The sequence below is a fragment of the Electrona antarctica genome (genome assembly GCF_951216825.1).
Source record: "Electrona antarctica genome assembly, chromosome: 21".
In the NCBI taxonomy this organism is placed as follows: Eukaryota; Metazoa; Chordata; class Actinopteri; order Myctophiformes; family Myctophidae; genus Electrona; species Electrona antarctica.
The window spans coordinates 8934748-8947474 of record NC_136802.1 but is presented as its reverse complement, the minus strand read 5'-3'; the positions used below and the strand labels follow the sequence as shown (position 1 = coordinate 8947474).

Below are 12727 nucleotides of genomic sequence, written 5' to 3'. Positions count from 1 at the left end.
AGACTGGCAACCAATTCTCGTTCACAGTTTATACTACCGCGATAGCATTGTGCTCAATATTATTGTCTCCACCACGCCGAAAGTATGGGGAGAGAGTATGTTTTGTCCGTCCGTGTGTGTGTGTGTGTGTGTGTGTGTGTGTGCGTGTGTGTGTGAGTCCGTTTGTGCGTGCGTCCATCCATCTGTTACCAGATAATCTCCGGCACCGTTAACCTGGTCGGTGCCAAATTTTGCACGCACACTCCCTGGATGCCAACGATGAACCTCTGCCCCAAATTTCCCAGAACGGCCTGTGATAGCGCCACCAGGAGGCCAACTTTTGAAAAACACATTTTTTGATATTACTCCTCCAGATTCTGTCCAAAAATCCCGCAAATCGTTACACACTATCTCTGTAGTCATGTGTTCAAGACTGATGTGTCCGATATTTCATATTCCTTGGCTTTCAAAGTTTGCAGGATTGGCCCGTTTTGAACAAAAACCTCAAATCATGCAGCGTGCAATTTACGTGAAATCTTTCACAGACTTTCCTACTAGGCTGAAGAATATATCCCACCCTTTTCACTTTGGCCTGTTATAGTGCCACCAACAGGTGGATTTTTGTAAAACACATTTTTGGAACAAAATGCCTTAAATCATCCAATTGCCATCCAAGGTGTAAGAAGAAATGGCACCCTTTTCACATTGGCCTGTTATAGCGCCACCAGGAGGCCACAACCTGACCTGCCCTGGTGGAGACCAGCTGTGCCCCGGAACTGGGCACTTTATCTAGTTATTGTTAAACATGAGTGTGCACATCAACAAACACAATGTGTGATGCCTTCTTTTATTTTCCTGAACTGATTACAGTATATGTCGAAGATTGCAATCATTCAAATATAGTGTTTGTTCATACACTTGTCCACCAGGCTCATGACTTCAATCCATTCTAACTAAATTACCTTGCACTCTCAGGTGCATCAATGGCGTCCCTTCATTTGTGAAGATGTTCCGTGATTGGATAACTTTGTTTGTTTGTTTGTTTGTTTGTTTGTTTGTTTGTTTGTTTTCAACAGAATTTTAAAACCTCCCAAAATTATATGTATATTTGGCCACCGACCCCCATCTAAAAATATCTTGTTCCAGGGACCCCCAGAAGAGAAGATTTGAGTTACAAATGTTCGCTTAAAGAATATAGTTTTTTTTTTTTTTTAACTTTGTTTTTATTTCAAAAAGTGAAACACGAACAATGAAACAGAAATCAAACATAAATGTAAATGCAAGAAAACAAAAATACATAACAAAAACAGAGACAATAAAAGAAATCAAAGAAAAACAGAAAAACAGCTTGACAAACTTCAAAAACACAGCATTCTTCAGACAGTACAGGACAAGGCAGGGAACAGCAGGAGACATGACTCATAATATAATATGATATAATATACAGCAGATATCCAACATTCAAAGCATTTTTATAGACTCAACAACCCCTACTCAGCACTCTTAGACCTCTACACATACACCGAAACACCCAAGTACAATATTACAGAAGTCCATTTAAGTATGAAACTTTCCATTTTTAATTGTAACCTTGCAGTCATTTCCTCCATTATATAAACCTGCTTCAGTCTCTGTTTCCATTGGGTTATAGTAGGTGGTTTTACCTCCCTCCAATTTACTGTTATCATTTTCTTAGCAATCAGTAAAAGTATCCTTAATATGTAACTCCATCCACGCACCTCCTCCGGTATAATTCCCAACAGAAATTAAAGAATATAGTTTTGTCATTGATTTCTTCCAACCATTTAATCTGTATTTTGTCATGGCCAATTCTTTGAATATCCCCACATCCACCTTCTGTCTTTGGATGTAGAGTTGCCCAAGTCCATGCTCCTGGAGAAGATCAGACACTTCCTGTTCCCAATAACCCCCTATATCCTACTTGCCATTCTGTCATCTGGTACAGTAGGTCAAGCATTCGATTCCACAGGTTTATTACATTCATTTTCCACCCAACTTCACACGGTATACATCCCATATCACCATTAACACTTACACATTTGTGTATACAGCAAGTAGCATAACCCATATCTTAAAACCTTGGTCTTTCCAATAATACCTCCTAAAGCCCTACAATTTTTCAAAAATAGCAGATCTACAAGTAATGTAGATGTACAGGTATTGTACTAGTATTGTAGTATATGTATCTGCTATTTTTGAAAAGCCAACCAATGTGAACCATCTTAAATCACAGTCTGACAGGAGGGAATACTCCATATTCCAAGGTCCAAATTCAGGACACACCTGAACAAATCAACGTTGTTAAGCAACGGTTTGTGTTGTGTGATGTCAGACCAGAGCTTTGCCAAACCTATATACTTTTTTTTAACATTTCTAACTTAACACTCAGGTTTAACCTCATCAGCTGCCATCCGTTGTCTTGTTATTATGTTAAAAAGCAATTCCACAAATAATAATAACAAATGAGTGTGCCTCTGGTCGTTATCCGCTTGGAACTAGCAGACCAGTCGCTTTCTCCACAAGGTTTCCAGTACTCTGCAGGGGAGGGGACAGCCGAAGAGGAAACGCCAGAGAAAGCTCTGGGCCTTGCCAAGGCCACTCTGACTGGGAAGACCGACCTAGAACGAGCTGCCGTTCTACACAAGCACATCGGCAGTAGAGCCATGGGAGACATGGTCATTGAGACCTTTGAACTAAACCCAGGAGGGGTCGAAGATGCACTCGGCTCGAGACAGGAGACCCCTGAAGCTCAGTGCTCGAAGGCTGAAGCGGATTGTAAGGAGGGCTGTGAGGGAATCAAGTCTCAATACTCGGCATTCAAGCAACTATCAGACCAGATCTCCTTCTTCAGTGGAAATCCCTCAGTGGAAATTGTCCAAGGTATCATGCACCTCTACAAGACCAATACAATGACATCACTTACTGAGGATGTGAGACGTAGTGCCGTGCTGTGCCTACTTGCCGTTCCAGCTACCATGACCAGCCATGACCTTATGAACCTTGTGGCGCCTTATAATGCGGTAATGGAACACATGAAGATTATACGTGATTCCACCCCTAACCAGTTTATGGTGCTGCTCAAGTTCAGTACTCAGGCAGATGCTGACAGGTTCTACACTGCATCTAATGGCCACCAGTTCAACTCAATAGAGGATGCAGTGTGCCATCTAGTTTATGTGGAAAGGGCAGAAGCCATCAAGTCTGAACAGGGAGCAAGTCTGCCAGTGATGGAGTTGACCGAGCTGCCTAAGTGTATTGTCTGCCTAGAGGGAATGGACGAGTCGGTTAACGGCGTCCTCACCACCCTCTGCAACCATAGCTTTCACATCCAGTGTCTCCAGCGCTGGGAGGACGCCTCGTGTCCTGTATGTAGGCACCGTCAAACACCGGAATCCGTTGAGGAGAACAAGTGCTTCGAGTGTGGCGTGCAGGAGAATGTGTGGATCTGTTTGATCTGTGGCCACGTCGGCTGTTGCCGTTACGACAGTGTACATGCTCTCAAGCACTTTGAGGAAACGCAGCATACTTATGCCATGCACCTCACCAACCAGCGTGTCTGGGACTACGCAGGAGATAACTACGTCCATCGACTTGTGGCAAGCAAGACAGATGGAAAGATGGTGCAGTATGAAAGTAAATTTGATGGAGACATATGCCATGCTGAGAAAATGGAAGCGCTGCACTTAGAGTACACCTACTTGCTGACAAGTCAACTGGAGTCCCAACGGATTTTCTGGGAGAATACGATTTTCCGCCTGGAGAAAGACACAGCCGACGAGATCAACAACATGAAGGAGAAATTTAGTAACTTGGAGCTACAGCTGGCAGAGCTAACCAAGGAGAGACAGCGAGTGGACAAAAAATATACCCAAGTGAACAGTCGTGTGGCGAAGCAGAACAAGGAGCTGACGGAGGAGCAGGGGATGAACCGCTGTCTGAGAGCCAATCAGTTGCAGCTGCAGGCCCAGTTGGCAGGTGAGGAACGCAAGGGAAGGGAGACTGAAGAGCACAAGGATCGGACAATAGCAGAGCTGCAAGATCAGCTGAGAGACTTGATGTTCTCCCTGGAGGCTCAACAGCAGATTGAACACATGCCTTCGGAAGCTCGGAGGGAAATTCAAGAAGGACAAATCGACTTTTCTGTGAGCCCTTCAAGCAGCACCTTAGGGGCAGGTCCCTCCTCTGTCAGAGGCAAGAGGGGTCATGCCAAGAAAAGAAAATAGTCAGCAATTAAATAGGAATTGACTTACTTTGATGCCCCCTGCATCATGGTTCTATTGTAGGTGTGCTCACTTCGTGCTCACTTTGTTATTGAAATGAGTAATAATATATTACTATTAAATAAATATTTCAGATTGTGCTTGAAAGAGGAAGGTCAAGGGGTGAAGATTTGAACAAATTACTTTCCGTAGAAAAAAAGAGTATCTTTCATGATCCAGAGGCAGAGGAACTAGTTTATACAATACACAAATGTTCAGTAACAGGAACTATCCTACACGGAAGGGCTGGCGGGCCGGGCTGGCGGTCCACATCATCATGCTCATGTCGTGGAGGAGTTCCCGATGCAGCTATACGCCCGAATAGGTGTGTTGTCCAACCTCAATGTGTCGTCATGGCATTAGGTACAAACAAATCATCTCCATATAGAGCTCCAGACCGATTCACTACCATATAGAGTTTGGGTTGAGGCAAGGGGCCCAAACCTCTAGTGCATGTAAAATGTCTAAAGAATGCATATACCACGTGCACGTACCTACACATTTCTGGACTCCTCACTGCTGGTAGACAAATGTACTAAAACACACATACATACCCCTTTATATGCTGGGGTTTCTCAGATCTTTTTTTCTCCATCTACCACGCAGGGATGGCAAGTGTCTGTGAGACCGGAAAACTACTGGACTGATCACCAGCAGGTTATACCACTACAGCAGGCCAAAGACCGGCCTCCACCACAACTTTTTCAAATGGAACTCTTGCTGGTGCTATCCTATACTATCCTATATGCGCTATACATTTTGGCATTATAACTCACTGTACGTTGTACAATCAAAAACCGGGTCTAATAATGACAATAGGCATCTCCAAATTTTGGGCAAGGTTTCATCCCGATCTGAAACCCATTGACTGCCATTATATAAATGTAGAGATGAAATATAAAAATATATAATATATATAAACATATATGCCAATTTGGCCCTCTGGTCTGGATCTGATATTACAGATGAAATTAATTATCCTATAGCATTGGATTGACTCCGCTATGATTTGTAATAGAGATTTGTCTGGTAAATAATCAAGATCAACCAAACTTCAGGATAAAAGGAACTGAAACAGTAATGTGTTTTATTATAAACCCCAAAGATGATGAGACTGACAACATGCACATGGCTCTGACTGACAGGATATAGTTGTAAATCATTGTAAGCCAATGAATAGCCTTTCTTGGATTCATTCATCTTTTAGCAGACCATGTAGGCTATTGTAGCCTACTGAACTTCCCCGTGCTTGTCCATCCATCCATCCATCCATCCATCTTCAACCGCTTATCCGTAGTCGGGTTGCGGGGGCAACAGCTCCACCAGAGTGTTCCAGACTTCCCTCTCCAGAGCAACATTAGTGACTTCCTCCTGGGGGATCCCGAGACGTTCCAAGGCCAGTGAGTCGATGTGTTTCCTCCAGCTGCGCCTTGGTCTGCCCCGGGGTGCTTGTCCATGCAAACTGTTAAGGATTCAATCAATCAATCAATCATGCAAACTGTTAATAAAGTATTAAATCAATCAATCAATCAATCAATTATTTTTGATGTCCCATATCCGATAAAGATTCCAAAGTAAAGGTGATTGCACACTGGGCGCGTTTCTCGGAAAACCGATGGAGAAACGCCACTAAAAATCCGAAAACGTGTCCAGTGTGCAGGGACCTTAATAGTCATCTCGACCGGCTGACTCACTCTGACATTGCAAGTACTTTTAACAATTATTTTGTTAATATATTGGTACAGTTCTATCAGAGAAGATAAGTCCTATAGCCGGTCGGGGTCTCCAGCTGACAGATCACCATCCTTCTATTCAGAGCTTCAAGTCTCCTACTCAGAAGGAAATCATGGACTTACTGTATGTGTCTGAAAGACTCAGCTGCTGAATGAGGTCAGATCTAACTTAATCATCAAAACTTCTTTGACCCACATCTTCACCAAATCTCTAGAAACTGGAGATTTGATGACCTTAAAATTGCTAAAGTAATTCCCGTTTACCGTAGTGTGTCTAAAAGTCTATCAACTACCGCCCTGTTTCTGTTCTCCCATGTTTCTCAAAGATTCTAGAGAAATTGGTCTATAACACTAATAACAGAATAACTGTCATTCAATGGCATTACTTGGTATGAAATGCAATGCAAATAATTGACTTGACGCATTCGAGGCAGGAGGGGGCGCTGAAGTCCAATTAATCAAAGTTCTCTGCAGTTAGTTACTGTCTGAACTCTGAACAGTGTTTTTTTTTAGAGAGAGAAATACTAAATTGATTTAGGAGTGTAATGCAAATAAATAATCTTATAATCTAACCTGGCTCAGGCTCAGGGTCCCAAATGACTCCCAATCCAATGACTAGAGTCTAGTCATTGGATTGGGAGTCATTTGGGACCCTCCTGTGCCTTCATGAAGTGGGGGGACCAGTGCATTTGTCTGTCTGTCTGTCTGTCTGTCTGTCTGTCTGTCTGTCTGTCTGTCTGTCTGTCTGTCTGTCTGTCTGTCTGTCTGTCTGTCTCTCTGTCTGTCTGTCTGTCTGTCTGTCTGTGAACCCATAGCCTGCAGGAACAGGCTAGTTACCATGGAGACAACAAGACAACACTGTCCAGCTGTGGAAGCCTGGTGACGCGACTGTCCAGCGACCAAGCAGTAGTGTTGCCATGTCTGCTTATTATAAGCGGTGTGTTTGATTGATTGATTGATTTATTAACAGTTTGCAGAATTACAGTACATTTCAAGTACAACTCAATACAAAAACTGTTAAACTTGTTTACAATAGGGCCCACCATTTTTAATTCATCAAAACAATTAGAGACGTACGAATAAACACAACTATATAGTCAAAACAGGAAATCATCATAGGAGGTAAAAAGGGAAAATAAATATATACAGTGAGGGGGAAAAGGGGGGGGTGGGGGGCTTCAGATTTTACGGGGGCCAGTTTCGAATTGCAGCCGTCCGTAGGTGCCCTTTGAGAGCAGTTTTGAAGGAGTCAAGGGATTTGCATGTCTTAATGACTGTTGGTAGGGCGTTCCACATTTTGGTGGCATAGGAGCTAAATTAATTTAGTCCCTTGTTTGTGCCGAATCTGGGTTGCACATGGTTTGTTGAACTCCCTCTGGTGTTGTGGGTGTGGACTTCGTTGACATTATGGAAGTATTTAGACAGGTACATGGGGTATCTTGATGGTGTAGCGAATCTTGTGGACCAGACCCATTGCAAGATGCTCTACTCTGTCCTCAACCCTAAGCCATTCCAGCCTGTCAAAGTGGGCAGGGGTGAGGTGGTTTCGGGGAGTGAGGCCAAGTAGGAGCCTGACCAGTTTGTTTTGGGAAGTCTGTGGTCTGTAGTACCAGGCGGAGCATGCATAGTCGAAGAAACCTTGTACGATGGCTCCTGTTAGGGTCTTCAAGGTGTTTTTGTTGACCAGTGAGGAGATCCTGTATAGGAATCTTGTTCTTTGGTTGATTTTTTTGATTACGTTGGTGGCCATTTTATCACCGGAAAGATTTGCCTCCACGATGGAACCTAGGTAGGTAATTTCATCTTTTTGTGTGATAATATTGTCACCCACTCTAACCAAGAAGCCATCTGCCTTGCTGAGATTACTATTTGATCCAAATAGAATGGATTAAGTTTTTCCCAGGTGTACAGATTTGTTATCAACGAGCCAGGTGCAGATTCTACCGAGTCCAGAGCTGAGGGCCTTCTCAACCTGCAGTTTGTTCCTGTCCAAGACCAGCAGTGCTGAGTCATCTGCGAACAGGAACAAATTGCAGTCACAAGCTGATGTCATATCGTTTACATTAGGAACAGTAAAGGTCCTAGTATGCTTCCTTGTGGAACGCCACAGCTCACTCCACCATCTGTTCTCTCCCCTCCAGGTAGGATTGCATCCAGCTCACTGATGTGCTATCAAAACCAATTGTTTTTAGCTTGTTAACCAGTATGGAGTGGTTCACGGTGTCAAAAGCATTTTGGAGGTCCAGCATGACCATGCCACAGTATTTGCCAGCATCCACCTCGTGTTTGATGTGGTCGCTTAAATAGAGGAGGCATGTGTCAGTGGAGTGGAATGTTCCAAAGCCAGATTGGAATTCATACATTATTTATTTTGTGGCAAGATACTTTTCAGCCTGTTCATAGACTATTTTTTCCATCACTTTCGAGATGGAGCTAAGAATAGAAATAGGGCGGTAGTTGCCGGGGTCTAATTTGCCAACATTTGGTGTTGGTGTTGTCCAAATGTCCACAGTAACAGTTTTTGTATTAACTTGTGCTTTCGTTTGACATGTACCCATTCTGCATACTGTAAAATATTATTTTGTATCAATCAATCAATCAATCAATCAATCAATCAATCAATCAATCAATCAATCAATCAATCAATCAATCAGCTTGTAGAATCCACTATTATTTTCAAATGGACGTATAGCTATAGTATTTACGGTAGTAGTCGCTTCTTTTGTTCTTGTTTTCATAGTATATCGACCCTTGTTGAAAAAATCTGGCAACACTGCTGCCAAGCAGCCAATCATAGCCGCGTCTCCCCGGGCTATGGGGCCGTGTCCACTGTAGTCAGACTGGTGTTGTGTTGGTAGGCAGCGCTTACTCCACTCAGCCAGTTAGTTACAACAGTACAGCTTTACTACAGAAATGGCGGAGGGGGAGTTGGACGTGGACTCGCTGATTTCCAGGCTTTTAGAGGGTGAGTTTGCAAACAAGCGACACTTCTTTAATTCCGACACAGCATGTTGTTCGAGACGCTCTCTCCCTCCTCACCCAAGGAAGGAACTTCTTCTTAGCTTTTAAATATTTTTGTCGCGACTTGCTTTTGTGGGGGGGGGGGGGGGGGACAAAACTGTCTTGCTTTTTGTCGCCTGCCTGTTTTTTTTGGAGTATCTGACTGTGGGTCCCGTCACTAAATACCAAACACACCAGTGACCATGCAGGCACACCTTTGCTTTGCCTCTAACCACCACCTCTTTCTGTTTATTATTATTATGACACTTTTTCAAGTCGATAAAGCGCAACAGTACTGTGTTTAGAAGTACCATTACATTACTCACAATCTTGTATGTATGGACAACGAACATTTAGCGTCGTTTTAACATGTAATAACGGATGTATGCAGCCTGTTAACAACAGGATGGCTGAGTCCTGGCTGGCTGCTAAAACTAAAGTTGCAGAAGGTTACTTTAATTAATATTGCCTAATGTTTGGTGGTGGAATTGTCTCCTCAAAATCCGCCGGTTGGCCTGTATTGTGGAATGAGGATATTTTGGGCTGGCCTGGCGCCCTTTGGCTATTTAAACAATAATAACAAACAAATACCATAATAACTATGATCATTCAATATTAAATGATTCATTCATAATAATATTAATCACGAATAGATTGGATCTGTTGGATGCAATAAAGGGGGCTGCTTTTACATAATAACTTTAGGGGTAATTTCTATAGTCAAAATGTGAGATACATGCATACTTTCAGAGACTTTCACTTGATAGTGACAATAGCTAAGTAAGTAGTATAATCAACTTTAGTACTCTGGGACAACTGAGTGGTGAATGTTGATGTTGCCTGTCGTTTTGTTGAGTTTTTAATTTGACCCTCCCAGACCCAGTACATTTAACTGCATGGCACTAGTCATACCAGAATGGGTAAAACTGTAACATAATGAAGCCTTTTGTGTAACTGTTGTTGTTTTTATTTTGCACTGTGCAATGAAATCATCTTGGCCCATCATGTCAACAGACAGGTCATGAGATTAGGTAATGATGGCCTTATCATTGCCGTTGTCGTGTCGTCATCATTCAATTCATCATTCATGTCATCATCATACCCATCATAAGTTCCCACTTTTAGCTTGCATTCCTTCCCGATGGAAGCACGGCCCACTTAATGTGTTTCCCGTGACGCAGCTGGTCAACAATGAATTGAAATGTTGGCATTTTTTCCATGTGAGGTACTGTATCTGATTTAGGAGGAGATGGGTTTACTTGATCGTCTTAATCGCTTAAGCCCTAATTTTAGAATACTTTCCATCACATTGCAGATTGCACAGGCAGTGCATTGAAAGCTCTGCTATTTTTGAACATTTCTGCCTATAATGACATGATGCCCAAATTAGGGATGATGCCACGTTAAAACTGGTTAAGAAATGAAATCTCATCATACAAGCTCCGAAGCTCGGCTCCAGTTTAGACTTACACTTGTAACACTGCACAAGAAAGAGAGACTTTTACTTTAGCCTTGGCGGCAAGTGTTACTGTTGAACCCATTATTGTGCTTAGCAGGTATACGGGCGATGTTGCAGGCAGCTGATAATATTAATATTTCTCATTATATGTCTCCCTCTCTGGTACAAATCAAACTCAAATGGAGCACAAAGACAGCGATTCCAAGTTCACTCGAGGCACAGGCGTTGAGTGAACTTGGACTGGTACAGACACTGAGTGGTGAACAAACATTATTGATTGATGGTCGGCGAACAAACGCATGTACGCACAGGAGGCACAGATGTATTTGGAAACTGGATCGAGTTACACGCACAAAAACAGCACTGTGATAATGAACAAACGTGGTGTTTGTGTATATCAACAAACACAGTGTGGACATGTCAATGACGTAACATACTGTATTGTGTTCATTGTTATCGTCGCAGATTGTCCACTCACCTGATACAAGTTGTCACTAAGTAATTATCAATCCAGTGCTACTGGCATTTGTGTCCCACATCCTGAGCTAAGACATGCCAGCTGAGCTAGCTATAGTTGGCTCTGTAGTTGGCACGGCAGGCTGCTTGTATTTGTAATGCTATGCTGTGCTGCTGACGAAACCTCCACTGTGCTGTTTTGGCAGGTTCTGACCTTAAAAGGCTTCCAGATGTGTTCTGTGTACATATACAGTAATGTATGTATACTATACTCCCAAATCCATTGCTCCTCATCCACTCTAGTTTTGACCCCCATTGTAACTTTCTCCAGCCCTGGCAGTAAACCATCAGCGAGCATTCAAGCCAAAAAAAAGGGGGTGCATATGTTTTGGTCCGACGTACTAAATAGTCCGTCCGACAGGCATCAGTCTGACGGCCTTCCCAAAACCCAAACCCTAAACCTAACCTCACAGGAAGCCATGGGTTAGTTTTAACCTGCCACGCATGTCGGGAGCCACGTTTGAGTTTTAACCGGCCACGCATGTTGGGACTCAGTGGCGGTGTTGTAGGACTAATGCCTGTCGGACTGTTAGTAAGTATGTAACCAACGTATGCACCCCGCCAAAAAGAGGGCTGCAGATACAATGTTGGTTCATTGACGGATAGGCCATCATTTTGTCAAACACCAAAACTAGGACCTTTAACCTCTTTAAAAAAGTAGCAAATAACGTTGATCTAGCTTGTAAAATCTGATTTAGTGATTTATTTACTTTAGTGATTACTTGGAAAATGTCTACTGTATCTAAGAGCTCCAAGCGTGTTATTTTAATTGTGGTGAAAACTGGGACAATTTGGTTGTGAATGTTGAAAAGCAAAAAACACTTTAGTGTTTTGCAAATTATTTGTCAGCACTCGGGACACCCAGTATGAAACCGGGACAATCCCAACCAAACCACGTCATCTGGTCACCATAGGATAGAGTGGACAGACACACGTGTGCGTGCGCAAGATTCTGGACCTTCGGTTCTTCATTATAGAGCCTGCACTGGGTCTTTTTCACCAGGACAGGAATCCACTCATCTGAACGTGAATTGGACATACTGTGGTTTGCTTTCATTCCCTCACGAGGTTCTCCCCATGGCTTATCACTACTTAAGACAACTCTCCTGCCGGGTCACACTATTTTTCTGTTGTGCCACTGTCAAGTTGTTTCTCTGTCAAAAGCAATTCTGGGGACGTTCCCAATGTTGCCCTAGTATAGGACGGCAACAGGGTCTCCTTACTCTTTGAGCAGGGGTCTCGCTCATCTCTGACTGCACTGTATTGGTGCCAGTCACACACACACGCACGCTGAGGCGTGCTCTCTGATCTCCCATTAAATGTCAACAGGCGCAGCTGTCCCTGGTAGTAATTACCTATACCCTTTCAGTGACACACACAGAGGGAGGAAAGGGTTTCAGAATGGCCCCTGTGTACAGTAGACCGACCGACACGCAATAGTCCGACACCCTGCCCCAAACCCTAACCTAACCTTAACCGCACGCGGAAGCCACGGAGTGAGTCTTAACCGGCCACAGAGTGAGTCTTAACCGGCCACGGAGTGAGTCTTAACCGGCCACGTATGTGTCTTAACCAAAAGCTGGACATAGGCGTCCCTCAAAAATAGCTGCAGTTTATTGGAGCGGAAGTCTTTTCCGGGACTTATCAATTCAATCCAAGGGATCTTTATTGGCATGAAGAAACAAACGTTTACATTGCCAAAGCAAGTGCTGCTGGGAAACGTGCCTCTGATTGGCCTATACCGAACTTCCCCCTTTGTG

General features: G+C 43.3%; 2 protein-coding genes across 2 annotated transcripts in view; both read left to right on the top strand.

The window, feature by feature from the left end:
• Nucleotides 1-2462: 2462 nt before the first annotated feature.
• On the top strand, nucleotides 2463-4223 carry LOC306913832 (BRCA1-associated protein-like; the record flags this gene model as incomplete). The annotated part of the gene is made up of 1 exon (XM_079490642.1): nucleotides 2463-4223. The coding sequence occupies one exon, from the start codon at nucleotides 2463-2465 to the stop codon at nucleotides 4221-4223; it is 1761 nt and encodes a 586-aa protein (XP_079346768.1).
• Nucleotides 4224-8797: 4574 nt separating this feature from the next.
• The window catches only part of LOC306914196 (serine/threonine-protein phosphatase PP1-beta catalytic subunit), a 43354-nt gene continuing 39424 nt past the window's right edge, over nucleotides 8798-12727 (top strand). Inside the window, exon 1 of the mRNA XM_079491175.1 lies at nucleotides 8798-8957. Coding sequence (XP_079347301.1) covers nucleotides 8906-8957 — 52 coding nt within the window. The 5' untranslated portion in view covers nucleotides 8798-8905. The remainder of the gene's footprint in view (nucleotides 8958-12727) is intronic.